General features: G+C 41.9%; 1 protein-coding gene across 2 annotated transcripts; it reads right to left on the bottom strand.

The window, feature by feature from the left end:
• Window positions 1-185: 185 nt before the first annotated feature.
• On the bottom strand, window positions 186-27,142 carry appa (amyloid beta precursor protein a). Of its 2 annotated transcripts, XM_088441397.1 has the most exons (17): window positions 26,944-27,142; window positions 14,688-14,855; window positions 13,765-13,894; window positions 13,013-13,125; window positions 12,732-12,922; window positions 12,024-12,280; window positions 11,671-11,838; window positions 10,500-10,633; window positions 8,169-8,243; window positions 7,148-7,306; window positions 6,644-6,772; window positions 6,349-6,448; window positions 5,565-5,777; window positions 5,407-5,460; window positions 3,839-3,930; window positions 3,361-3,507; window positions 186-3,251 (listed from the first exon to the last, which is right to left on the bottom strand). In XM_088441397.1, the coding sequence occupies exons 1-17, from the start codon at window positions 27,001-27,003 to the stop codon at window positions 3,150-3,152; spliced, it is 2,292 nt and encodes a 763-aa protein (XP_088297523.1). In that variant the 5' UTR covers window positions 27,004-27,142; the 3' UTR covers window positions 186-3,149. The 2 variants fall into 2 exon arrangements, with proteins under 2 accessions (XP_088297523.1, XP_088297530.1); XM_088441404.1 differs by lacking the exon at window positions 11,671-11,838 and having other exon boundaries at window positions 26,944-27,140.

Here is a 27,142-nt window from a genome sequence, read left to right as displayed (position 1 = left end):
TCTTTGCTCATCTATAGATTGAAGCAGAAGTCCTTACTTGAATCGGATCAACTCATTTTGAACAGAAAATGAAGTGAACCGAGTATCCAAAATTTGGAATCTAACCGCTGTGAGCCCATACATACTGAGTAAAGTAACAGAGTATATCATTAAAAAGTGTACTAAATCAAATTGACGACACCAGCTTGTAGGTACATTCAAAACTTTATTATGGAATACAGTGTAGAAAGCGTTTCCCCAGTCAATGCAAATGGCCTGAAGAATATCACACAGTGAACAAAAATCAAAGCAACAGAACAAAATCCCGCTTCCGCTTCTCTACCAACCTCTGTCGTGCTTATTGTGAGCACCTGCATGAAAGAATGCTGACAAATTTGTTGCCAGAGAAAAATTCAATAACCATTCATAAGTACTTTAAACGTCTAGCAGAGCGCAAAGTCAAACTTTACTTTCAATGTGATCATCGGATGAAACAAGCTTTTGAAAATAGCTGTCTGCTTTTGTGACCGTTATCATTCGAATCAAATGGATGTTTGAGCTTTGCCTTCATAACCTCTCACTCAGATCCAGCACAATGATCAGTATACAGACAGCACAGAACTCAAATGCGCATGGATGTCATTTAGGAAGGTGAGTAGCATGCCTGAAGAGAAACAAAGCTAAAGGGGAGAGGTGAGGGGATTGTGAGGGGGAGGGGCTGGCAAATGGTATAAAACCCATGATCAAAACAGACCGCCCGCCAAGAACTGCAAGTCATTTCTTTTCTATCTGACTCACATCTCCCCTATCTGTCAGCGCCCCACTTCTGCTATGAGCAGACAGAAATAACAACAACAACAACAAAAAACATTGCTCACCCACAATTGGATACAATGCAAGACAACTTAAAAAGGACAAAACGCACAAACGTGATTCTAACCCATTCTTTGTTAGATTCCTGCAAACCATTCCCCACATAAGATACCTTGCAGGGGGAGAACAATCCAAGTGTCAAACTTCAAAGAAAAAATGAAAAATGGCTAAGCCATTAACATCAGGATTTTTGACTATACAATCGTCAATTAAATGAAAATAATATACAGATGAAGCCAGCTCCTCCTTCTCCTTCAGAAAAACTGAGAATGTTTTGACACAAAATGAAACAGCAAAGAAACACACTTGAAATCCAAAAATCACAGATCAGTTTTAAGTGTGTATTACATATCAAAGCAGAGCCTGTTGATCTAGAGCCATATATATTTTTCGTCATGGTTTGAAGTCACGCGATCACGAGAGGATACGAAATGTACAATCTTGCTAGCATAATCTATAAGTGAGCGACGTTTAAGAGAGCAGTGTTAAGATCTCGTTTTTTTTTCTTTCAAAATCCTGTTGTCATTTTTGTCATGCACTACATAAGAACGACTACGACTCCAGCATTACTTCAGTACATCACACACAAGTTAAAAAAATGACTTTACTTTTTTTTTTTTACTCTTTTCATTCTTTTTTGAAAAACAAAACGGAACCAATCGATATAATTGAAATAAAAACAGCTCATTCAGAATACATTACTAGCATTGTCATCAACATGTTCATAATCAACTCCATAATTAACCTTAAGAGCCTTGTGTCTTAACACAGCCCAGCTGTCATTAAAAAGCACAAATAAAAGCGGAAACAGGGAGATGGAGTGGAGTGGAGGGTAGGGTAGGGGTGTCAATCACGGTATTTATTCTCCAGTGTAGAGAGTAGAGCGCAGCGGTGTAGCAGGAAAGGGAAAAAGACACTGGACCTAATTTACGGAAAAAAGCTGATGCACCTTAACGTATATTTGATTAAAAATCAAATTATGCTGTCATTCTTTCCCTCATTAAAAATGTTGCACACGAGGTTCATGCAACTGTAGCCCCGCTGATCAGAGGCCAAATTTGCCCTCCCACACCTAAATTTGTCATAAACTAAAAAAAAAAAACACCGCTCACACTCTCATGCAGGGTAGTGGCCTCAGATCAGTATGAAGACAACAGGCTTCTTCAATTAATGGTGGGTTTAATTGCACTGAGTGGGGCCACTCCCACACATCAGCAGGCCCAAACAGAGCAACACAAAGTCTCTCCATTCCAATAAAGTGAAAAGGCGTGGTGCAAATTGGCTCGGTCACAGCATCTGCACAGACAGTCATGGAACAAACCTGGCAGCATACCGTAATTCCCCAAATATGAGACGGATCGGTGTGCAGGACGCACTCTTAATTTGAGGGCCGAATTCTGGTATTTTCTGTTACCGTGTCGAGGACGCACCGACAGTTTGCCGACAACGTAAAGACTGTAGCAAAATCATCTTTGTCATTCCTTCCTAATCTTGTATTTGTAGTCGTAAGTTAGATATTTGTTGCGGGTACGGTGCCCGTTGACAGCTATGTATGGCTTGCAGGTGAGCAGACGAGTGAGAGAGGGAGGCTCCACGCAACGAAAAGAGGGCACAAGGAAGCGTTGGGAGAGATATTCAGAGTTCTGTTAACGTAAGTGTAAACCCTACCTTATCGTTATCCTGTTTGGTCGGTTAGGAACTCCACTCTAGGTCGTCACGCGAGGGCCGTTAGCCCGTCAAGCCCAAACACTGGGGCAGCCTCAATGTCTCTAACCTGCTCTGCCACAAGAATCATTTCCTTCTCGAAAGCTAATGTCGAAAGCTACGAGGATGGACTCGGACGCCGGTTTAGACTGCTCGCTTCTTTTATCTAAACGACTTCAGCTAACAAGGGCAGTTGGTTAGCTGCGACTAATGCACTGGCTGCTAACAGCCAAGCGACTACCTCTGGTCTAGTTTGTCCCATTGTCGTAATCACCATAAGTAAGAATACGTGGGATATAAAAATGCGCATCTTTATGTCATAACTCAGCTTGTAGCTGACAGATGCAATCTGGTACAATTGTTATCTCATCTTGAAGTTACCATTTATACGTTTGGCCCTCATATATGGGAAAAACAGTACACTCTCTATTTGAGGAACTACAATAAACTCCATATACTGTACTTAGTTACTGGTTGGTTCATGCCACACTGCTGATGTCACTCTACTCTGGGAGGGGGGGAGTGGGAAGGTGCTTAAGGTGTGGAATGAGATGTCAGTGTGTGTGCATGTGTGTGTGGCCATGACATCCCCCTCAGTTATGCATCTGTTCAAAGAACTTGTAAGTTGGGTTCTCGTAGCCATTCTGCTGCATTTTTGACAGGTGGCGCTCCTCAGGGGTAACGGCGGCGTCCACCTAGAGCAACATGAGAAACATTAAGCATTAGACGCATGCGCATTGGCAACATACATGTTGACACCATAGCAGCTGAGCCCCCCTCCCCCATGCATCGGCTGCTTCTGACCTCGATGACTCCGTGGTGAATGGAGGTGTACTGCTTCTTCCTAAGCATCACCAAGGTGATGACGATGACCGTTGCTATGACAACACCCCCTACCATCAGGCCAATGATGGCGCCCTTGTTGGAGCCGACATCCTCGGCAAAGAAGACCTGAGGGAGAGTGATATGCATGCAATCTCCAGTTGGAATTGTGTGTGGCGTTAGGGCAAATTGCCTCTCCACATGGTAGCCCACTAATTGTGGAATATGATATGAACATACATGTTTAGCACTCGCACTCGAGCACTCAAAAATTGACCATTACTTTATTTGGCAGCCAAATATATTTTTTAGCTCGGTTATAATTCTAATTCAGACACCTTGCGCACGCCACTTGGAGAGATAATTGAGAGCCTGAATTTGACATCTTTATGATTCTCGTTGGCATGTACAAGCAAATGGGTGTGTTTTAAATGTCACTGCGCCGCAAACGACTGTTTACCAGTTTCTGGTGGTGAACTTCATATTCAGTACTTTGTCTGTCCCCCTTATCCATTCGAAGTTCAGGAATGGCTTCCATCTTCATCCCAGTCACTGGCAAGAAAAGTATCATCTATTATGGATGGTGTTGACAGTCATGCACTTACATACATACCGTGAAAATAAAAAGTCTAAACACCTCTGTTTAAATACCATGTTTTTGATGTAAAACATTTCAAAAATTACAAAACCTTTTCCACCAGGAGTGAAGTAGAATTCCTGGGCAGGAGTGGATTACATCTCCTTTCCTCATTGGTCAATGTCGCGCTGCGAGCTAATCACGTATCTTGTAGGAAGCCCGTGGGCTGATTGATTGATTGTTTGGCCGGTCCAAGCTGTGCTTATATCTAAAGAAGCAGTCTCCGAATGAAACTCACATGTGAGTGAGAACGCGGGGTAAGAAGTACAGTGAGGACAAAACATAGAGTTGGGAAGATGTTACAAGTTGAAATAAATTGGAATTTCGAGCGTAAACTCTGCTTCCGTGTTATCGGTTTTAGCCGTCTCCATCTTCCACTCTAGGTCTATATTCGAGGGCCGTTACTCCAAGGGCAACTCCGGCCCTCAGTGTTTCCCGATTACAGCCAAGGGGATGGAAATGGGAAGGGATAACAGTACAGTTACTGTTAAGGTTTACCGTAATTCCCCAAATATGAGATGCTTTTCTTTTTTCACAAATAGAAAGGCCAAACCTATGGGTGTGTCCTATCAACAGTAACTTAAAAATGAGATATATATATTTTTTTAATCCATCACCATTCGAGGAAGATTAATCTCTCGGCCACATCAGCAGAGTTTTTACGCACGGATGTGACTACTGTAATGGAACCACTAGAGGGCAGGTAGACGTCACTTGGCTGTTAGCAGCCAGTGCCTGTTGCAAAAAACAGTAGTTCGTGTTAGTTGAGGTTGTCATGGCATTACTTTCGATAAAAGGAGTGCGCAGACTGAACCAAAGTTCATGTCCATTCTTTTACACACACACAAATATTACTAAAACAGAAAGGAACCTGTCGAGGTTATGATGTCTCCAGGTGAATCAATTTTGAGCGGCTTGTTAATGCTGCCAGCATGTCTGCAACAACATCCTCATTTTCTTTTTCTCGTTCTTGATCAATCCTCTCAAGGAGATGTTTACGATATTTAGGTCACGATAGTCGTTTTCAGCGGTATCATGAAGGAGTTTGTACTGGCAAACTTCCACAAGCAATAGTTCATAGGCCATATTTTCCGTGCGGAGCTTTCGTGCAGTAAAATAATCCCGGAAGGTATGCGTTGCTGAAAACATGGCCCGCGCGGTTGTTGAAATGACGTCATTTTGACGCGCTGAGCTACGCGGAGCTGGCAGCCATGTCAATCATAAACCAAGCTTCATTGTGTTTGCGTATCGCAGTGGAGACTTTATTGTTTTCAGTTTTTAGCAAAGAAAAAAAAAATAAGCTTTTTATCTCATCAAAAGTCTGTTCAATGCCAATTTGCCAGATAAATTTGCCAAAACAACAGTAAGACAAATGTCTCTAGCAGACCCACCTGGCCGTGTGGGGACACCTCTTTCAAGACTTGGGCGAGAGTCTACGGGTTCAACTGGAGGGAGAAAGATGAAAACATCAGTTGTGAAGGACACATTTTGACACACCTTTCACTCATGACCTCAACCGTCACCAACAACCAAAAGTTGGCGTAATCACCTTGGTTGTCAGTGTTGGGCTGATTAAAGCTCTCGGGATGGATAAAGCCCATTCCTCCCAAGCCCAACGTGTCCTCCTGAGTCAGCAGCTCCGTTTGGCCATCCCCCAGCTCCTGGTCTGGCATCAGAGCATCGTTGCCGTAGCTCACTCTCACATCTGTCTGCAGGTTGGCCAGCTGTTGGGCCATCTCAGCCTGTTCCCTCTGCAAAAGCTCTGCGCAGAGGAGAAATCACAGATAGCAGATGGGTTAAGGGTGAGACAAAGAAATCTGCGAACTATTATTCATTTGACAAAATAAATGTCGTGAGGGATGCACATAATGATTTTTTTCTGCGCCAGTAAAAAAGCACTGTGATATTGTTTTTTTTTTTCCTAGCTCAGGTTTGTGGGCATCATCTAGAGTGTAAACTCACAGTCTGAGAGACACAGATGGCTGTGTGACGCATGTACGTCCAATAAGGAAGGGGGGAGGGGTGGGGGGGTAACCGACAGCAGGCAGATTCATCCACCCAACCGCTCAACAACAATTTAATTTGAATTTGTAGAAGAATTGGGTCAAAAAGTTGCAATGTCCTTGTCAGTTATAAAAGACAAATGCAGGAAATTTAAAGCTTCTAATTCCACTGTTACAACACAATCCGCACCGCATCTTACGTCGGTCGCGCAAAGTTTGGAATCGGGATGGAAACAGACAGCGAAATAATTCACCTAAAAACCTAAATGTCACATTTGCAAGAAAACACTAAAAGACCAACACTGGAGGGCAGATTGTAGTGAAACATACCAACTTGGTCCTGGATGTCATCAGCCACACCTGGCACCTTGTAGAGAAGTCCCAAAGACTGGTTCATGCGCTCTTCAATGACACGCAGGTGTGTCAGCACCTACGGCATAACACATTCAAAGTGCATTGGACATACAGTAGTTTACCAAGCCTTTATGGGCCCAGGCACCCATTTTTAAAGGTCCTCCAAACAAAAATGTTCCAATAGGTCAGAATACTGAAATAACGACCGCATTTCAATTTACTTACATATTCGCAAACTCAGCGTAAACCTTTGCGGTTCAGTGTGTAATACCTGAGGCCTGATTTGAGCCGCCTTCTTTGGGTCCACCATACGGACATGTTCAAAGTGTTTCAGGGTGTGTTGTCTGTCCTTTTGTTCTGCACGCACGTACTTCTTCAACAGGCTGAAGACATGACGAGGCTGCAACAGGCAGAACGCGACAGCTAGTGAGGTGCATGCTCATGGCAGCGTGATTGGAAACACATTGGCTGCAACTAGAATTTATGAACTGTGAAATTAAGGCTTCTGAGTTAGTTCCAACGCTTTAGCGCTTTAGCGCTTTAGATTGGACATGGTCTCAGTGCTTCAGGCGGTAGATGGAGGACAGCAATAGACTGCCATGCACAGTTAGACTTTGCCACTCAATAAATCTCATTCATAAATAAACAGGGACAAACAAAACTTTTTCCAGACTAATGAAAGAAACCACACGTGACATAGTTAAGAGAACAGGAATAAAACACCCAACGAAGACACTCCAAAAAGTACATTGATATATTTGTGCGTGTTGCAGACCCTGGGGGGATCCTGCTGCAGGGCAGTCAAGTAGCTCTCCAGAGCCAGGCGTCGGCGGTCATTGTGAAGAGCTTCCACTCGGGCCATGTGCGTCTCCACCAGTTGCTGCCGTTCACTGGCTGCTTCCTGCTCCAGTGTCTCCACCTTCTCCTGGAAACGCTAGAGCAACAGTCGTTGTTTCAAGCGGGAGGTGGGAGGCCAACAATATCCTTAGCCACAATATGAAATATTCAGAATGTGCAAGTATACGGCCATCCCTCGTTTTTCGCGGTTCCCCCCCCCCCCGATGCATATTATTTAAGACAAATATTACTGCAGTGCTGTACACATATTTACTTCAATCTTATATGATTTAACCTTATACACTAACTAAACAGTAGCTACCACTTTCCATCTTTTGAACTCTCGCGAGCAGCTGCCCGGACATCGAGTTAAAGTGAAGCCTCTTATATCATAACGAAACACTTGAAATTTCAATTTATTACAAAAGAAATGTTAGTAAAAGTCAGATTTCTAAAGCTGTGCATTCCTCAGTTGCTGTCTATGTAGGCACAGAGAAGGGTGTGAGCGTTTGCTCTCCGGCACGCCTAGGAGTCACGTGATCAGCTCCCGGAGACCAAGCTGTCGATCAATGTGCTTACAAGCACATTCGTAACGTGTGTGTGTGTGTGTGTGTGTGCTGCGCGCAGACAGGCGGTTACAGGAGAGACACAGGAGAGACAAAAGCAAGCTTTTGGATCCTCTTGCCTTTTGTAATAAATTGGAATTTAAAGTGTAAACGCTGCATTTTAATCATGTTCGGTAAGCTTCTTGTTCTCGCTCTAGTCGGACGTCCGAGGAAGTGCTAAACGTATAGGCACGCGGCTAGACACAGAGGAGACGGAAAAGAGAGAGCGAGCATACCAGTACATTTACGGTATAAGGTTTTTTAAGATCAAAGGAAATATGTGTACTGCGGTAGTAGTAGCACTGAGGGCGCGATAGGCAAGGCGCAAAGTAGCAAGGGATCACTGTACATTACCTGGATGACCGCTTTCTTGTCTGAGCGTGGAAGATTCTTTGCTTCTCTCTCAGCCTCTTCCCACTCTCTCATCACCTAAGCGCAAGTAGGAGACAGACACTGTGTACGTTTACTACCAGTTGGAGTTTGGTTGCCATTGCGCGACGCTGAAAGTGGCTGCCACCAAGCTGGAAAACTGATCATTAATAGGGGTGTTCCAATCTGATATTGATATTTGATATCAATATCAGATTATATTTGTTTGCATCCAAAATCTCTAACAGCAGTCACATACAAGCACTCCTTTCCAGTTTCCACTCCTCCTCCTGTATCCAGCAGTGTCGGGAGTCGAATGCAAATTTTCATTTTGAATACTGTATTACATTTTCTCACCATGTTGCTGACTATGGTTCTTTCAATATACTGAAATCAATTCACCTTGCCTCTTTTAACATTTAACATTTATTCATCCATTTTCTAAAGCCACTTATCCTCATAAGGGTCGCAGGCAACTGACTTCAAACAGTAGGGCGCGGGACACTCTGAACTGGTTGCCAACTAATTTTTAGGGTACTTCTTTCTAATTTTCAGGGGGCAAAACTAGGTCCACGTGTCATTTTTGGGGTCTCCTGAAAAATGGTGATTTGGGAAATACTGCACAAGGATTCCGACCATCACCAGCGATATACATTTTTTTTCTCCTGGCAATATCTGTGGACTTTGGACTATTTTGTTAAATTTATATTCATATTTTATACACACAATCATGAACATGGTGTATCATGGATGGTGTTCAACTTCAAGTATTTATCGTATTTACGTCACGAGAAAATTGAAAAACAACGGCTTCACGTGCATTCAATGTAACCCTGGCCAGTGTTCATTGACCGCTCACAATGTGGGAAATCTGAAACACACTTAACTTAATCTGCACCATATATATTGATTTATAGATATGAACACAAGAAATTATGAATAATTTACAAAGATGACAAACTGTTGGTGCATCCTATACATGGTAACATAAGAAATACAAGAATTTGACCCTAAAATTAAGGGAGCATCCTATACAATGGTGAGTCCAACTTATATCCGCCTCCTTGGCAGATATACTTTTTTTTTTTTTCTCCTGGCAATATCTGTGGACTTTGGACTATTTTGTAGCCCTTAAAATTTTTTAAGTAATAATAATAAATGATAATACTAACAATTATAATAATTGATAATTGCAGTGGTAGGAGTAATAATAATACCAATAATAATACTAAGTAAAATAAAATGACATTTCCTTAAAACCTCGATTTATTTCCCCCATTCCAATAAGCCGCAAACGATGTTCTCAAGCCAATTCTGATCAGCTGATCCAGACGTGGCCAGCAATCATGATTATTACATAATATTAATCGCAATGGCATTGTTGGTGCCACACTGCTTTTCTGCCCATGATTTTGCTTTCTGGAATCAATATATGTTTGGGCTGCAGTTACGGGGCTTTAGAGATAAATGAAAGAAAACTAAAACAAAGTAAGACCGTACTAAGACCATTTGTAGGAAACACAAAATTGAACAAAATGTTTTGGTGTTGGCTGCAAGCATCGGGGAGATATTTATGAGTATTATCTCTTTTTTTTGCACCCCCTTTGACTCAACGGTTGAGCTCAGCCCTGTAACACACAGCCGTGTCTGTAAAGGGGAAGTCAACTGTGCAAAACTTGATGATACGAGGCTCAAAGCCAGTCAAGCAAAAACAAACACGACCAACAAACTCCAGCACAAGGAAATGTCATTTCAAGTTCTGCACAAGGTGTCCACTTTAGCGGCGTTGAAGCTGTTGCTGTGCAGTGCTCACATCTGCTGCAAATCACTTCATTAAGGAATGCAATTAAAATAGAATATGTTCAGGCTTCCCTCACAGGGGAGCATGAAAAGATGTGCTTATCCTTTCTGCTACAACTTTTCAGAACATCACTTTCACATTTAGAAACATAAACATTGCTCATTTGCTTTAGCTTTTTCCCCCTTCCCTGTCCATCCATCTCACCATTCACACTCACAATCACAGGACTTACAAACTTCACCCAGGAAGACTGGCGCGAGCTTGAATTGAACTCAGGACTCTAAACTGTGAGGCGCATGTGCTAACCATAACCACTCTTTCACCATGCTGCCACTTTCCCTTTATAATCTTATTTTATAATATTCCATCCATTTTCTGTAGCTGCTTATCCTCACTATGGTGTCTTGCGCGCTGGTGCCTATCCCAGCAGTCTTCGGGCAGTTGGCATTACGGACTATTCTGGTGGAGTAAGCAAGTAAGTATTAATGTTTGGAAGAAAAAAAAAAGCGACCCACCTGAGACATCCTTTCACGGTGCTTGGCCTCCAAGCTCTCTTTAGCCTTCTGGAAGTGGGTGTGCTCATTTTCATCAGCAGGTGTCTCCAGGTAGTGATCCACAGCGTCAGAAGAGCCGGGTGTGGCCGTGGGGACTATGTAAACAAAAGGGGAAAAAGGGATGGGATTACAAGTAAAACTTCCACCCTATTGTCATATGTGGGTGACTGAAAACATAGAGCTCAAACTAGGTCAGGAGAGGAAGAAAACAAGAGCAAGTAGAAACTTGAATAGTTCCCAGTGAATCAAGCAAACAAAACAACTCAGACGATGCTTCTTTTTTTCATATGACGACCATAAAACGCCATACGTTACACAGCTTTCATCCCTATGGACTAAACCCAAATTAATCCCACAGCCTTGACCATTAACATTTTGCCCAAACACAAGGTGTGAAAAATGAATTACTGGTTATCAGCAAAGTTGATTATCTTTAGTAAGACAAATGAAAATGTGGTGAGTGTGTGCGTCATGTGCATGGTGTGTTTGCGTGTGTGTGTGTGTGTGTGTGTGTGGGTTTAGGCATGAAAGTCGAACAGCAATCGAAATTGGTTGTGTTGGCTCTGAGAGTGCATGACTGCACAAGAAAAAAAAACATCACGAAAAAGAAAAGATTACAAAAACATTCAGGCCACAATAATTTTGGACAAGTTTGAAGTCGTGGCCAAGGCAGAGGCGTACCCATGTGAATATTTGCATTAATAGGCTGCTTCAGTGAGCTCTCACTACATTCGACTTGACTACATTCACAAGCCCAAAACACACTTCAGATCATGTCAGGCAAATCAAGGTAGAGTCAGAGGGAGGCAGGGGAACAGACCATGCAAGCACTGAAATTAGTTGTTCATAAAATAACGTAGTTGGACTTATCAAATACTGAGTGACTAAATACAGATATTGTAAATTCTCACAATTGAATGATCGGATAAGAATGACTGGAAAATGAGGACAGATCGAACAAAGAACAATACATCAGCTATACACAAGGAAGAAAAAGGTTAAAATATTAGCCAGGAGTGAAGACAGGAAGTAGGGAAATTTCAGAAAAAGCAGTTTAGCATCTTGCTGCGGGTTAGAGTCCAACAAGTGGCACGCTGTCTTGTTGGGGTCGTCCGCCGCTGGCAGAACTTACGGACGCTTCTGCAGACGGACAGGCAGTATTCCTCGGACTCAAAGTTATTCCTGTTGCCTCCACAGCCGCCGTAGATAAACTGAGCACAGCGGCCATCCTGGCGGTCAAAGTACCAGCGGGGCAGCATGGCCCGGCATGGGCCAGTCTCTGCACTGGCCCAGCACACGTCTTGGAAATACACACACAGACCTCATCATCATCATTCACATCCACTGCATCAGCGAGCGTTTCACTGAAAGTGCTGCGCTGAGAAAAAATATTTCTACAAAGCTTATTCCACATTTCTTTCCTTCACAACTTCCCACATGTGAAGGAAAGATGATGCGATACACGCAACGGATGTGCAAACTCACCCCTGACGACCTCCTCCACTGACTCGGTGGTGGTGGTGGTGGTGGTTGTTGTCATAGCAACATTGGTGGCTGGCTCATCATCGTCGTCATCAAGTGTGTCAGCGATGTCTTCCTCCTGCTCGTCATCGTCCTCGTCCTCCTCCCCATCTCCATCTTGGTCATTGTCCAGCACGTCCTCTTCCTCATCGTCATCCTCCTCCAACACAGATTGTTTGGTTTCCTCTTGCTGCTCTGCTGGCTCGGGCTCTCGTACCATACTGGGAGAGGTGGCGCATCGAAGGGAGGGGAAGACGGGAGGGGAAATGAAATGCAGAAAGAAGAGAGAATGAAACTCAGTACTCCTGAAGATCCATGCCACAATTCTGGAATGAGCTGAGGTGATTCACGTGATTCAGAGCACGTTTTAACAACACTAAAGAGCACTGCCACATCTTTCAACAGAATGAACCCCAAACAAAAGAATATGACGTGCAAATGGCTCTGGACGGGTAGGCTATGACTTCACAGTCCAAACACTTTAAAGGGAAACTCAACCCCAAATTTAGTCTTCACACTGTATTCTGATTAGGATTTTGTTTGTGGAATATGAATTAAGTAGCAAACTCCACCCTTCTTTCAGCCAGGCTCTGATAACAACCCATCATGGCTCAGCTTGCAAAGAAAGATCACATGACCAAACTCCGAAAACAGGCGAACCGTGACGAGTACCTGTTGTCAGAATAGTCGGTCTCTGCTCCGCCCCACCAAACATCAGAATCGTCCCCATCCCGCTCAGCACTGTCAGCGCTGCGTTCGGCCTCCGTTGGACAGCATACAAATTCCACGCCTCGGAAACGGTCAATACCGCATGGAAGGAGCATTCCGTAGTCATGGAGATTCATGGTGCGGTCTGTGCAAGACTAGCGAATTGTTCAGAATGACAAGGACAGTGAGCGGGGAAAGTTCAACTTTTTGTGCCTGATGGTGTTTGCGGGCGTGTCTGTCCTCACTTCTTTGGCCACAGTGTGCCAGTGCAGGTGGCTCTCACACTGGTCCATGCGCTCCTGATGCAGGAACTTGCACTTATCGGGAACCAGCAAGGCGTCGCTCACAAATTCTCCCACTGCAGCACAAATAACACCCCAAATTCTTCATACACATATCAGCTCGTATAGTGTACCCCTTTTGGAGCTATGGAAGCTTTTGTCTGTGTTCTTCCATTTGAATAACAGGGTTTCTTTTCACTGCCTCAGATGAGGTTTTGCGCCGTGGCACACATGTATTGAGTGCATCTAAGAGGTTGCAGTAGTTAATATCTTCCCGAGACGCAGTCTATGCATTTGTGTCCACAGTGGTGTCCATTTTGTCTCAGGAAAGAGAGCAGAGTAAATTGCATTCCACCCAAACACGTGAGGCATTATCATTGCAATGGCTAGGGTGTCCTCTACTGAAGACTGAGTTGGGCAGCTCAAATGAGTCAAATGATATAAGACAATGGACAAATGTCTACTAAATTGGACGCATATGAATAGGTTGGGTTTCAGGAGGGAAATAGAAGATTCAAAAGCATTGAGGAAACATTGGATTCTGGTTCTATTTAGATTTACATCTATTTTCAATCCAACGCCATTGAAATTAGCGTTCAGATGATCCAACGTGACATCCGCAGAGGGTTGCCAAGTCTGCTTACGAATGCTTAAAAAAGGAATCATGAAAAAAGAACATTATAGTCGAAGTACCGCCCCTAGTAAGCTGAACTCACCCAAACAGCGGTAGGGCACTACGATGTGCATGTGACTGCGACACTGCTTGCGACCCTTCTTACACCAGTTCTGGATGCTGACTGGCTGGTTGGCCTCCACCACATTGGTAATCTGGAGCTCTGGATACACCTACAGATGAAAGGAATTTGTGTACGATTTTCAGTCACAGGTTATCACGCCGTGGACCTCGGAAACGGAACGCTGATCTCAAAGAGCTGTGCATTGTGCTATTTTATTTCTAAACATAGTGGTGTAATGGTGCGGCATCTCAAAGGATCCCCTAGCGTTTAACTCCACCTTACTCTCCGAAGCGCACGTCACATGAGTGTCATTTCTTTAAATAATCTGTTTGCACTCTCCACTTTGCAATTTTTCTGTGATCGGCAACCCCGTAGACGATAATCAACAAAATGCGCATTTGCTAATACACTTTAAGTACTCCTTAAGGTTTGGTTCTGTCATAACCGAATGACAGCTTATAGTGAGCAATCACACAAATGTAGGGCAGAAACTTGTTTACTGGTTGTAATAGACAACAAGAGATTGGCAAAATAAGCACATAATGAACAAGCTTCCCGTAGACAATTAAAAAAATACAGCCAATACAGCTGGAAAATGTGCACGTGTGGCAGAATGTCTCTCCTTTTAGTCAAATCTAGTCTTATCCTGGTTCTTCTCTCGCTTTCTTTTTTGCTCACTGCGACAAAAATAACCACGTTATAACAACTAATAGTATGCTAAATGCAGATCAAGTCTTGGATGCATCAAAAGTGAAAATGATAAAAATAGGAGGAAATGACTTCTCTCAAAGAAATTGCTTCTCCGCTTGCCTGTTTGCTCCACCCAGCCATCTGCCCCTCTTCACTCCCCCGAGATTAACAACAGAAAACAGATAAATACAAGAAGATTGAGAGCCTCTAACCTCTTGGCAGTACTGCAAGATGCCCTCCTTGGTACCAACACAACTCTTGGTGCCCGAGGGGTCTGCTTCCCACTTGCCACTCTGCACATTGACATGCATGTTGAGTTTACCGCAGAACATGGCCACCTGGGGCTCAGCCAGCAGTCCCGTCAAACCATCCGTGGGCACCTGTGAGACAAAATGAATGGGGTTTTATAAAGAGATGTTTAACGCACCTGCCTGCAGTTACATTCTATTTGTTTGCAGGATGGGGTAAAACGTCACTGTTAGATCCAACACAAAAAGTAGCTGGGGAATGGAGGAGGCAGTAAAAGTAGTTCTGAAACACGAATGGTAAAATCTATAGAAAAACACTCCATGATGTTAGGAGAGTCTCATTTTTAGTTGAAAAAGTGACAAAGAAATACAATTTTCTCTTCAGCATTGAAACCCCCCTGACAAAAAAGCCGCGCTACTGAGTCATCTAATTGTAACACTCGCAACAGGAATGAGCTCATAGCATTTTTGACAATAAAACTGCCTTCAGAACATACAGCCCACAGGTTGGATGGTTTAATCCTGAAAAATGAATCCCACAAAATGATTCCATGAAGCACTGTAAAAAGAAAAAAAAATGGGCATAAGCCATTAGTCCCTTGTAATGCCCTTGCGTGTGTTGAAGATTTCGCTCACTTGTGGTTCTGTCCGATCACCTCTTTTAATGAATGGAAAATGGAATAAACGGTTAAGTCGGTTGTCCCTAGCTGCGATCAGTCGCAAGTCACACGAGTGCTCAATAACAACTGACCTCCACAGGCTTCCTCGTGCCTAACAACAAACGTTACAATACGCAAAAGTTCTTACTTTACGAGCAATGCGAAGATCAGCGCTGCAACTTACAAGCCAAAGTGACCAGTTGCTATGCTTGTGCCAAATAGCTTTTTGACCGCTTAAATGACAGAAAATGGAACATCGATGTTAGCATTAGCATCTAGCTTTGTTGTGTTATTGCTCAGCGTAAGTACAATCTTTTCATCGCCTTGAAGAGATTCCTAACGGGCGAGGGTCATCATCTGGGCCATTACAAAACGTTCAGCTTTTGTCCCTGCATTCAGTCTTGTATTTCTTTTTGAATTCGATGTATTCTTCTTCTTGAGTTTTTAACATGTATCAGTGCATGGGTGACACCCAGTGTACAGAAAGAGACACTACAGCACCATTTTATTCTGTTCAAGTCTTTGCAATTGTATAACCACAGATATTGATTGGGGCGTTTTCCTTTATCTGGATATTTGTATTTTATTATATTAGTTTGGGGCGGCACTTTGGCAGGTATATTGAACACTCCTAAATTGAACCTAGGTGTGATTGGGCGCGTGAATGGTTTTGTTACTGTGTGCCCTGCAATTGGCTGGCAACCAGCTCAGGGTGTCCCCAGCATACTGTCCAGAGATAGCTGGAATGATAGGCACAAGCAGCCCCAGTGAGGATAAGTGGCTACAGAAAATGGATGGGTGGGTGGATGTATTAATTTCTTTATTTATAATGTGCTCCATACAAAATATATATTTTATGAACGAATGAAAAAAAAATCATAGAAAATTTCCATTCGTTTTATACAACCCCAAGTAAAAAAATATCTATATTGACACACAGGTGACAAAAAAGGAAGTTATTTGTATTTTAAGGTAAATAAAAAAGGATATATTGCATTCCCAACATTATATTTATATCAGGGACCAGAATTCAAATCCACCTTGATCTGGCCTTCCTGTGTGGTCTTTGCATGTTCTACCCAAGCCCGCGTGGGTTCACTCCGGCTTCCTCCCACATTCCAAAAACATACATGGCAGGTGATTGGGTGCAAGAACGTTTGTTCGAATCTGTGTGCACTGCAATTGACTGACAACCAGCTCAGGGTGTCCTCTGCTTACAACCCGAAGTCTGCTGGGATAGGCACCAACACGCTTGCAACTCATGAGAGGATAAGCGGCTACAGGACGGATCGTTATATATTATTGTTGACCCCCGCTGTTTGCGAGGAATTGGGACCAGGCCAGTGTGCAGAGCAAAAATCTGCTTAAAATTAACAATAATTGTTTTTAAGATACAGTATGTAGCATGATTTTTATCTGCCCAGCCCGCTTGATAGATTTTCCTCCATGCAGCCGGCCCCCTGAACCAAAATGAGTTTGACACCCCTGAAGAACAAGATGATGAACTGTGTTACTAAAATTTAAAAGGTAGATATTCCAAAATGTTATTTGAATCATGTTTTCTGTATTCAATTTCATTCTTACGCTTCACTCTATCCCTTGAAAAGACCTTACTCACTTTGGTACAACCATGCTGTATATTTTGTTTGGGAGTTATTTCTGTTTCATTGTACAGTATTTTTATTGAAAATCTTATTATTGTGTTCTAAATAAAATGTGTACTATGAAGAAAAAATATCATAGAAAATTTCCATTCGTTTTATGCTAGTACCCTGCATAATGTACCTTGAATGTGGTCCAAGACCTATCTAATGTGCAAACTGCCTTGCGATACCTCGTGTTGTGAATTGGTGCCATATAAATAAATTTGCTTTGACACCCTCTAATCAAATTGACCATTTAATCATATAAGACATTTTGCAATGAAAAACTGCTTTAGAGTCTCAACCTATAGCAACATTATTGCAGTCTAGGAGGCAAGTCATGTTCCTCCTCAATCACGCTGGATATAGTTATAATCTCTCTTTTGAGTCAAATCTGGGACATCTCTCCGTCACTGCAAGAGTGGTGTGCGTGAGATGACTGCATTTATTTTATTTTTTTTAAGCCCTCTTGTGCACATATTAGCAGGCGCTGCAGAAAAACACTGTTGGCAATGTACTTCCAGATCAGCTTGACCAAAATCAGAGGGAAATCATCACTGATGGGTGGGGGCAGAAGGAGAGGAGAGAGGGACCAATCCCATTGTGCTCTTCCTAATCTTGTTAATGGTTTTGAAGCTCTTGCCAGGCAAACAGGCAAATGTTGTTTTATGAAATGGAGCATCCTTTTCCCCTGAAGAATGATGCATACCTCTGAGCAGACTGAGGCATGAGAAATCCTCTCCTCAAGTAATAATTGATAGCTAGCATAATGAGCGTTAAGGAATGAAAACAATCATAAAAAACTAATGATGCATATGCTGCAGTCACACAGAACATGAGTTGAGCTAGAGGTAAGATCGGGGCTAAAAAATCCAGCCCAACCCGAGACTCGACCCACAGGTATTAAAGCCCAACTCGACCCGATCAATTAACTTGATTTGCAGGCCCGAGCCCGAAAAACCCGAAATGTTCAATTTTTTTTTTTGTGAGGGCTCAGGAGGAGGAGGAAAGGAAAGGAAAGGGTGGGGATGCGTCAGTTAGAGCCTGACAGAGTAGTGCTCCGGGAAAAGAGGTGCCAGTCTTTCTGCCCTCAAATGAGAGCAAAGCGCCACATTGGTTACATTCAGCGAAGCCGACGCAGGTTTCTGTAGCATCTTCAACAATCAATTTGAAGCCTTTCCACACCTCACTCTTACCGGTGCAAGTTTGTCTCAACTTCTTGCTGCTCTATATCGGAATACCAGGTCAAAAATATGTAATGGATGCGGAGGGGAAAATCAAAAAGAAGGCGGCGCCGCAGAGTTCACGTGTGCATGGCATGATCTGGCTCTGCGGCTCCTGTTTAGTATAGCAATGACAATACAACACCTTCTCTGTTATATAAAAAATATTTGTTTGTAGCAAGTTTAATATCAATACATCATTTGAATATACATAATACATAAATATATATTTATTTAAAAAAACACACACATTGGGAGGGGAGGGATTTAGATAGTCCCGGTTACGTGTACACAAGGCCTAAGGCAAGCACGCTATGACGCTAGGCTGCAGTAGTTAGGCTAAATTTTGTTCAATCAGAAAGAACTTGCTTCTTTTGACCTCAACGTCATCAGCGCCTTTGGCGGGAAACAGAGTGATGACGTAAAACTCTCATTTATGATAGTTATATGCAGACGCAGATACAGAGAATTTGGCAAATCTCCATTCTGGTCGAAGTTTTCAGATACCTTTTTTATTGGAGAAAAAGCCCGGGCACGTATAAAACCTAGGGCAAACCAGATACATTTATTGCCCGCTCGCAAGAACCCCGGCTACGTTAAGACTATGCCTTAGTTTGCAACTACAGCTAACAACTGCAGGTAGTGTGGCTGACATGCTATTATATGCTACTTTCATGGAACATTTTATGTGATATCGCTCAAAATAGGATGTGAGCAGTTTCGCAAGCTGGAGGCTGGCTCAAAAAGGCCAACCAATCAAACTTTTACACTAGCCTAAGCAAACCATGTCAGCTGTGTGGGAAGATTTCAGATTTCAAACATGAACTGGTGTGTGCAGAAAAGAAACCCACGTCACTATGAGAAGACTGGATATGTTCACCTCCAGTCATGTATTCATGTATACGTGTGTTGAGCAAAACCCATTTTGCTTGAGCAGACACTTGGAAGGTAGAGGGGAAAGCATATTTGGATGAAAATAATAAATACATGGTGGCTTTGCCGAAGCAAATGTCTGATACAAACACCAAATGCGTATAAATAAATTGATGGATAAGCGCACAAAAATCCCGTTCAAAATACCCAAACGATGCAGCACGGAAGCGAGTACACTTTGTAATCTTTATTTTATATTTTTGAAATGATCAGGGCGAGAACATCTTTGTGTTAGACACCACAAACTGTCTGAAAGTGTAGAAACAGCAAAGCACAAAAGGAGTTTGCTTCGCGTCTCAGCCCGGCTATTGTGCAGGACTGACTGTAAAGGGCGGGGATGAGGTCATCTGGCTATTGCGGATTAAGACAGCAGACCAATCAGAGAAAATTTCTGCCTTTAGTCTCAATCTGTCACGGATCATGATGTATAGTATTTTGCCATATCTGAGGCGAATAAACCAAGGGACCTGGGGCTGATGTTATATGAGCGTGACCCAGAGAAAAGAGTTCCGTTTAAGTCAGCAGAAACTCCAGGCACATAACTGCAAGGCCTGCAAATTCTCCTGCAGTAGAAATTATACATGATGCTACAAAAGCAGGCAGTTATTGAAATGCTTTCCAAACTATTGCTAGATTATCTAATGAAATATGACGCATTGTCCCCCATAATTATTAGGAGTGATGCCAAATGCATTATTTTATGAAAATGCATAAGTCATGGAAATTGCCTCAAAAGATGAGCATGAGCCAATTTGAGCTTTAATTACCAGGTCTTCGCCTCTGCATATGCTCTACTAATGTGTTTAATCTTTCCATTTTTCTTTCAAGCAAAAATGTAACATGCAACTAACGTGTTTTGTTGCCCAGGGTATGTCCTTACGACTATACTTGCCCCTTATTTATATAAAATGAGCTCCATGTCGGATTCAGATTTGGTGACAGTTTGCCAGAAAAGACTCCAATCTTCTGTCAATGCTCAGTAAATTATCTTCTGTACTTTTTTACATGCACATTAAGCATGCACAAACCTTTAGTAAATCTGGCCAACGAAAACTTCCTTATGATTAAAAAAAGTAGTTTTTTTTTATAGGATGCCAAGGGATGAAGTAAAAGACGAAGATGAGATTAAAACAAAAGTCCATTCATGCAATCAACTAAGTGATATTACTTATTATTTTAGTTTTTATGAGGTAATGCTTGAAAGACTATGTTATGTAAAAAAAAACTGCAACAGCAGGAAAAGTAAAACCATGAAACGCATGCGATGTGATTTTCACTTCGGCGTCATATATCCTGTCTAAATCCATTAGTCAAGTCTTCCATTCATTCCCCGGGCATTTGTAAGGTGCGGGGCATCAAAATGTAGCTCCATAGCAACTAACAAGGGGTACACGCACGAGGTATCTTCTCCCTCACACGTGGGCCTTGAAAAAGGTTTGTGTATTTGTGGTCATGATAAGAACACCCTTAAGCTAGCACACATTCTTTAAAGTGTCCCTCCATAATCACCTCCTTTGTGGGCGTCGGTCTTGCAGCGCTATTAATTGCAGCCTTATCAGAGTGGCCCATGCCTGCCGTGGGGAGCAGGGTGAGCGGTGGTGGGAGGGAAGCTGTTAGCATTTGGCTCCTATCCCAAAGGGAAGACTCCCTGAAGTGTACGTGCACACACTGTGGCATTTCTTGTAACACCAAACATGACAAGTTATATAATTAATGCTTTTGGAGCAACATACTGCATCACAACATTGCCCCAAAATAGAATTTCCTTTTTGTTTCATTCCGTCGGATATGGCTGAAAACAATAGTATATGACGGTATAAGTAGCTTGTATATTGGCCGATATCAATATACTAACCTTAACCCTAACCGATTCACGGTGCCCAAACAAATTTACGTCGAATCCTCTCTCATTAAAAAGTTGTTTTTTTTTCCTTTGGTTATCTTGCCGCTTGTTCTGAGTCAATTTGTGACGCTACAATTATATGTACTTAAAATCCTACACAACAATTCCTCATTTACAGATGCGAGCATTTTACATTTTTTTGGTCCGTCATTTACATTCCTGTCGGTATGTGAGCCATTTTTCGTCATCGACGGTCCATCATTTTGTAAATTTACAGAAACTGTAATTAAGCTAATTATTAGTGCCACTTCACTTTGTCATCACTTTCAGCACTTCCATCATCACTTGCATTACCAACCCCCCACAACACTTTAAGATTATGATAATAAAACTATTTTGTTGTTCCTTTGAATTCAACATGAATAGCTTGTTTTTTGGAAAACTTTTACACATTACAGTTACCAAATCAAGTCAAATCCCAGTGAATCGTTACAATTTAACATGGCTGCATCTTCGAATCTTGTGTCTATGTGCGAGAATCGGAACCAAATTATCTTTTGTGGAGTGACGCCCACTATTAGTCACTAATGAAACATACACACACATAAGATTTGAGCATTATAATTTGCTATAGAAACTGAAGGTGCAGTCAACCACCCTCCACCATTGATTGGAAAATCAGCAGCGGTCTTTTCTCTGCCACCATCACTGTGGCAACGGAGGCAAAAGCTTTACTCAGGTCACCTGGGATCAAGTATTTCATCATTATTTTTTCTGTGTGTGAGGCTCCAGATCAAGCATGCATTGTATGAACAGTTTAAAGAATACAGAAACAGCTGATTGAGCAACCCAAATTGGGGTCTTCAAATGGTATTTGAGGCTATTGTACAGGCCTGTCACAATTAAAAAAAAAAAAAAGATAGATTTTTGAGAAAGAATCACGATATTTTTCAACCCCAATAATATAGTGATTATGGTTTTGCAAAAATGTCCAAGAGCATCCTTTATTAGTGCAATGAACTAGAGATGCAAGAAACGAATACTTTAATAATTGATCAATTTGTCCATTATTTTGTTGTTTAATCAATGACTTGCATTTGAAAAGGTTTTAATTTCCATCAGTTTATTGAAAAAAAAACAGGGCATTATTTCAAATTGACAGTGCAATAAGATCATTCTTAAGCGATTGTAAGTGACCAGAGCGAGTGAGCGAGAAGTTGCTGGCACTGCACAAAATGCCATGACCAAAATCCTCACCCTCGCCTCAATTTCCTCATTATTTTTAAATTACGATTATTTTTGTTCAAGGTATGCTCAGAATCTGATATTGTCACATGCCTATTGCCACCTTGTTCCCATGAATGTCCAAAGCAAGTTTGGTTGACTATATATGCGTCAGCATATATATGTGTTTGATCAAAAAGGATCACTGACATTTGCCTTTTTGAAGTTACGTTTTGAGAGTTATCTTGTAAAATCCCAAAAAGGCACAGATGGTGTGAAGTGCCATAACTTGATTTTGATTGGTAAAGTTTCGTGCAATCATCTCCCAGCAGTGGCAACATTATCAAAATTCAGTGTGTTTATTGGTTTTGGACACTCAAACGTGGTACGCCCTCCAACATGACGCTTAGGTCTGATGGGATGAAAACACAAAGGTCCTCCTTCTCCTTTATGCATGTTAAGAAGGTTAAAAATAAACAGAGATTGTCATTAATTACTTTGAAAGAGACAACTTGTTGAGCTTGCCCCGTTTAAATGCCCCCCTTTGTTAGTTTTGAAAAAAAAAACAAAAAAAAAAAACAAACAAACACTCATTACCGGTAACAGACAGGGTTAGCGGTTATTGAAACCTTGACTTTTAAATATTGCGGTTATCGTCCCATGCCTATTTTAAAGTGAGTTTTATGACTCCAAATAAAGAAATAAATAATATGCAGCTGTTAATATTGTAATTAAATGCCAAAGCAAATTGATAGACTCTTTTGCCATAACGACTCAGTCATGATACGAGTCAATGGAAACAAGCTACGTACATGTATACGCCATAAATACGCACGGGTTTTTTTTCAGCATAGAAAACTTGGAGGCGGCCAAATCCATCCCCAAAGTTCTGACATCATAAGAGCTTTCAGCAAGATTTCAGTCAAAAGGTTTGTTAGAGTTAAGCTGGATATATTTGAACGAGCCTGATATTTTCCTGTCACCTGAACCTTTGCACAATTACAGTAAGACGTGATTCAATTTGATCTCAATGGCCACTCACAGAGGTCAGTCACATGCAACGGCCACGCAAAGCATCATTACCCAAAAGGCATGGCAGCACCATCATCTGAATGTGAAATTGCAGATACATGCTCGAGTGTGCACCGCTTACATGTCTGCGCCGAGTAAGGAGGCAGATCAGCGCAAGTCACTTCACAATTATTAATAAAATCCGGCACTAACAACTGCCTACTCGCCAGCTGTGAAATGAAGGGCAGGCTCCAGGCAGCACACCACTGACATTTACAGGCTGGTGTCACACCCTGACAGTGATGAATGATGCTACTTGCGAAGAAGAGGAAGGATGTCGAGTACATTTTGGGCCCAGTAGAGCACATTACTGAGGCTTATAGCGCTGCATTAGGGTTAGGGTTAGGGCAGCGTCATCAATCCTGATCATTTATCTACTGCATGTACGTGTTTTGATTCTTTTGTAGAGCACAACAATCACCCAATCAAACAAAGTCCATGAGGGTATTATATCAGGCAAAACAAAAAACAAACAAAACAAAGATATAACACTGACAATACATCAACGTTCAGGCATGAAGCATCGGAAGAATTGTCCATTGTTTGAAGAACATCATCAGCGAGCATTGCTGGTAGATAATGTAGTCATATTACACACAAGAAGGCACAGCTATCATTCAGCTTATTTTGGAAAGGAAGCAAAACAAGATTGTACTGTACCCAACTAAATTATTGGAAAAATAGCTGGATTGGTAGCAATAGGTTGGGGACAGGTCAGCAAATGAGCAGCAACCCCGGTTTACTGAGACAACAATGAAAATAAAACTTAAACAAAAACAACGACAAAGAACATGAACAGGGAAAGTAGACGAGATAGCTTGCTGATTCATCACTATTGAAGCAAACACATTCCATTTGAAATATTCAAACCGATACAGTATTTATAACAATCTACAATAAGCACAATAAATTAGCAGAGATGTCTCAACATGTCTTTTCCAACTGGGTTCAATTTTTATCCTCTCATTATTTCGAAGCTCGAGGCTTACCGGGCTCAGAGGGTAAGGACGTCTGCCATGACATGAGTCATGGAAGCAAAGGATTACGAACAAAGAACCTGCTCTCCTTGAGGTTCGGCCCAAATGATTCATTCAATGGAAACTGATTACAAGGGGCGTGTAGGCACAGGGATATGAAACCTTAGACCTTACCTTAGAGCACGCCAAGGTAACGTGCGATCCTGCACAGCTACACTCCCTCACTGGTAGAAACGACGCATGTGGCACATTCAGCTTAAAATTAAGAATATGAAGAGTGAAAACTGTTCCCAAGGGGATGCTTTATCAAGTTGTTATTATGATTGTTTATAGTTTTGTCAAAGACCGTCTGGCAAAATATCAGATGAAAGTGTTATGAAATTATCAGCTGCAAAGATATCATTGCATGCGACCACAAAGCTGTGTTTACATTGCCATTTGTTTGCTGGTTAATTTGAAAGAAAAAATAAATCATTGTAAAATAAGTTCATATATCATATGAACGTACACATGATCTGCAAGTATTGCTCTGCTTTGATACACACAGCATGATTAAATACCACCATATAAAAGGAGTAGACATAGCAGGAGTGCTGATTTTAACAATTTGTACCACTCTTTGCAAGCATAACAAAATACAGTACATCTTCTGCCAACACTGAGGCAGATAACAGGCTAAACAACAGGCTAAAATGTTGCTCAACTCAAATGTAAATAACAGCTAAGAATAGCGTACATGTAGGCCACGATTATGTACAAAACAAAAAGCTGCATTATATGTTGCAATCATAGTTATTGCTCACGATTATGCTTGGGAAAAAATCTGTGTTTTTATTGCACAATTATTCAACAAAAAATATGTAAACTGTTTTAAGAGTAAAATTTGAAGTAAAATGTTTAAATAAATAATTAACACTTTAGAATAAAGTTTATTTTTTATGCCCCCACCCCCCAAAAAAACGACGGTTGTCTGTGCACAGACTATTTGCCCACTAGATATGATCTTTTTTTGCAATTTGACCTGTTGAGTTTATACTGTACCTGCTGCAAATCTAAATTGGATTGTAAAAGATGTTCTCTTTTGTTTAATATTGAAGAACTTATTTTATTTTTTATTTTTTTAAAATACACTTATCTCTGTAAGTAATGTCGACATGTTTGCACAATAACCAAAACAGGATACACTAAAATCTTACAACGGCTTGATAACAGCAGGTATCCGAAAAATGACAGTCCCGGACAGTCATTGGACATTTTCTCACACGGCCCATGAGGATGAGTCCTTTACGAACCAAAGGTGAAAAAATGGACAAAGCAACATTTGCCCAGCACGCCTTTTTAAGAACCTTTCCAAATGGAGATTTTTTTTTTTTCATTATTATTCTCCGGCGCCTAAAGGGTTACGACACGAACACCGTCCGGTGCATTTACTGCGTTTTTATTTATGTTGTTAGACATACAGATGTTCGTCAGTCACTCAAATTATGGCTTTACTGCAGAACTACCGTAGCTACGTTCCAATTTATGTACAAAAGCTTCATTTTTTACGTGGCTCAAGAGAGCAGGGGAAAATGCGATGTTTTCTTCTACACATGTGGAAACTGCATGCTTTCCATGTTACGTGGTCAAATACCGCACATAAAAATATACTTTGAAAGGAAAGGCAGTAGAGAGAAAGAATGCAACAAAGCGTCCGTGGCTTCTCCGTCTCTTGAGCTCTCTCGACCCTAATGCTGCAGTGCACCGCCGCCATTTTACTTCGCTTTTCTCCATCAAACGCTTGAAATGCGCGACTTTGTCGGTCACATTGTTCATTGTGGCGCGTTTACAATGTCAGTTTATTTTCTGGTTTGACCGCCGTGGGGCTTTTTAAAGCTATATACGTATACAAATGTCACGTCGTCCCATTTCACTCCCAAACACGCCCACTCGCCTAAAATTAGCCTCGGGCTCCTGGACGAGGATAAAAAACGCTCTTTTCACCGAACCAGTACCTTGGCTGTAAACAACAGAAAAGGCACAGTGTCACGTTTAGTAATGACTAGATCGAAGCGAATGGGTATTAATTAACTTCCACGACGAACAAAGGTATGATACCACTTGGATTTAAAAACCAAAACGGACAAAACCCATTCCAGGTGTCTCAAGGGGGCGAATAAAATAATCTGCCACAGGTTCGACCAGAGACATTCACCTCACAGCAAATATATTGCGTTTGAAAGAAACAATCAGGTACACACACAACATGCATTAAACGGGGCAGACGTATCGTTCACGATTATCGCTACATAACAAATAGCAATGCGGTATATGCTTGGTCTAATCTCTTTTCTACAATGGTGTTGGACAAACCGAGTTTAAGGCTACACTTCCGGTTACTTCACAGTTAAATAGCAGTAATCTACAAATTTGTAAATTAAAACAGCCTTGACAGACAAACATACACATGAGTAAATGTTATATTACGACGGTGTAAACCATTTGCCAATAAATGAACTATTAGCACAGAGTTTATGATTTCCATTGTGATCAGATTTACAATGTTTTGCGTGCTTTAACGCATAGTTCCGGTCTGGCGGTGGCTAATATTAGCGAGCTTACTTCCAATGACACCCGCATTATAACGGTATATTAAGAAGCTTCGTACCTCTGCAGCCAGAGTCGACGCCGCGACGGCCAGTAGCATTAACGCCACTCGCTCCCCCATGTTGTCTGGAGCACACGACGTTCCTGGAGGCACCGTTTCTCTGAACACTTACACGTTTCGTGGGGTAGAGATTGCGTGTGTGCGGCGCTTGTGACTCCCGTTGTCTGACTGGGACGAGCAAGGATCCAGGCTGCGCAGC

The sequence above is a fragment of the Hippichthys cyanospilos genome, chromosome 2 (assembly GCF_059441005.1).
Source record: "Hippichthys cyanospilos isolate Australia breed blue-spotted pipefish chromosome 2, RoL_Hcya_1.0, whole genome shotgun sequence".
In the NCBI taxonomy this organism is placed as follows: Eukaryota; Metazoa; Chordata; class Actinopteri; order Syngnathiformes; family Syngnathidae; genus Hippichthys; species Hippichthys cyanospilos.
The sequence above is the reverse complement of the archived record's forward strand: the minus strand, read 5'-3'. Positions and strand labels throughout refer to the sequence as shown.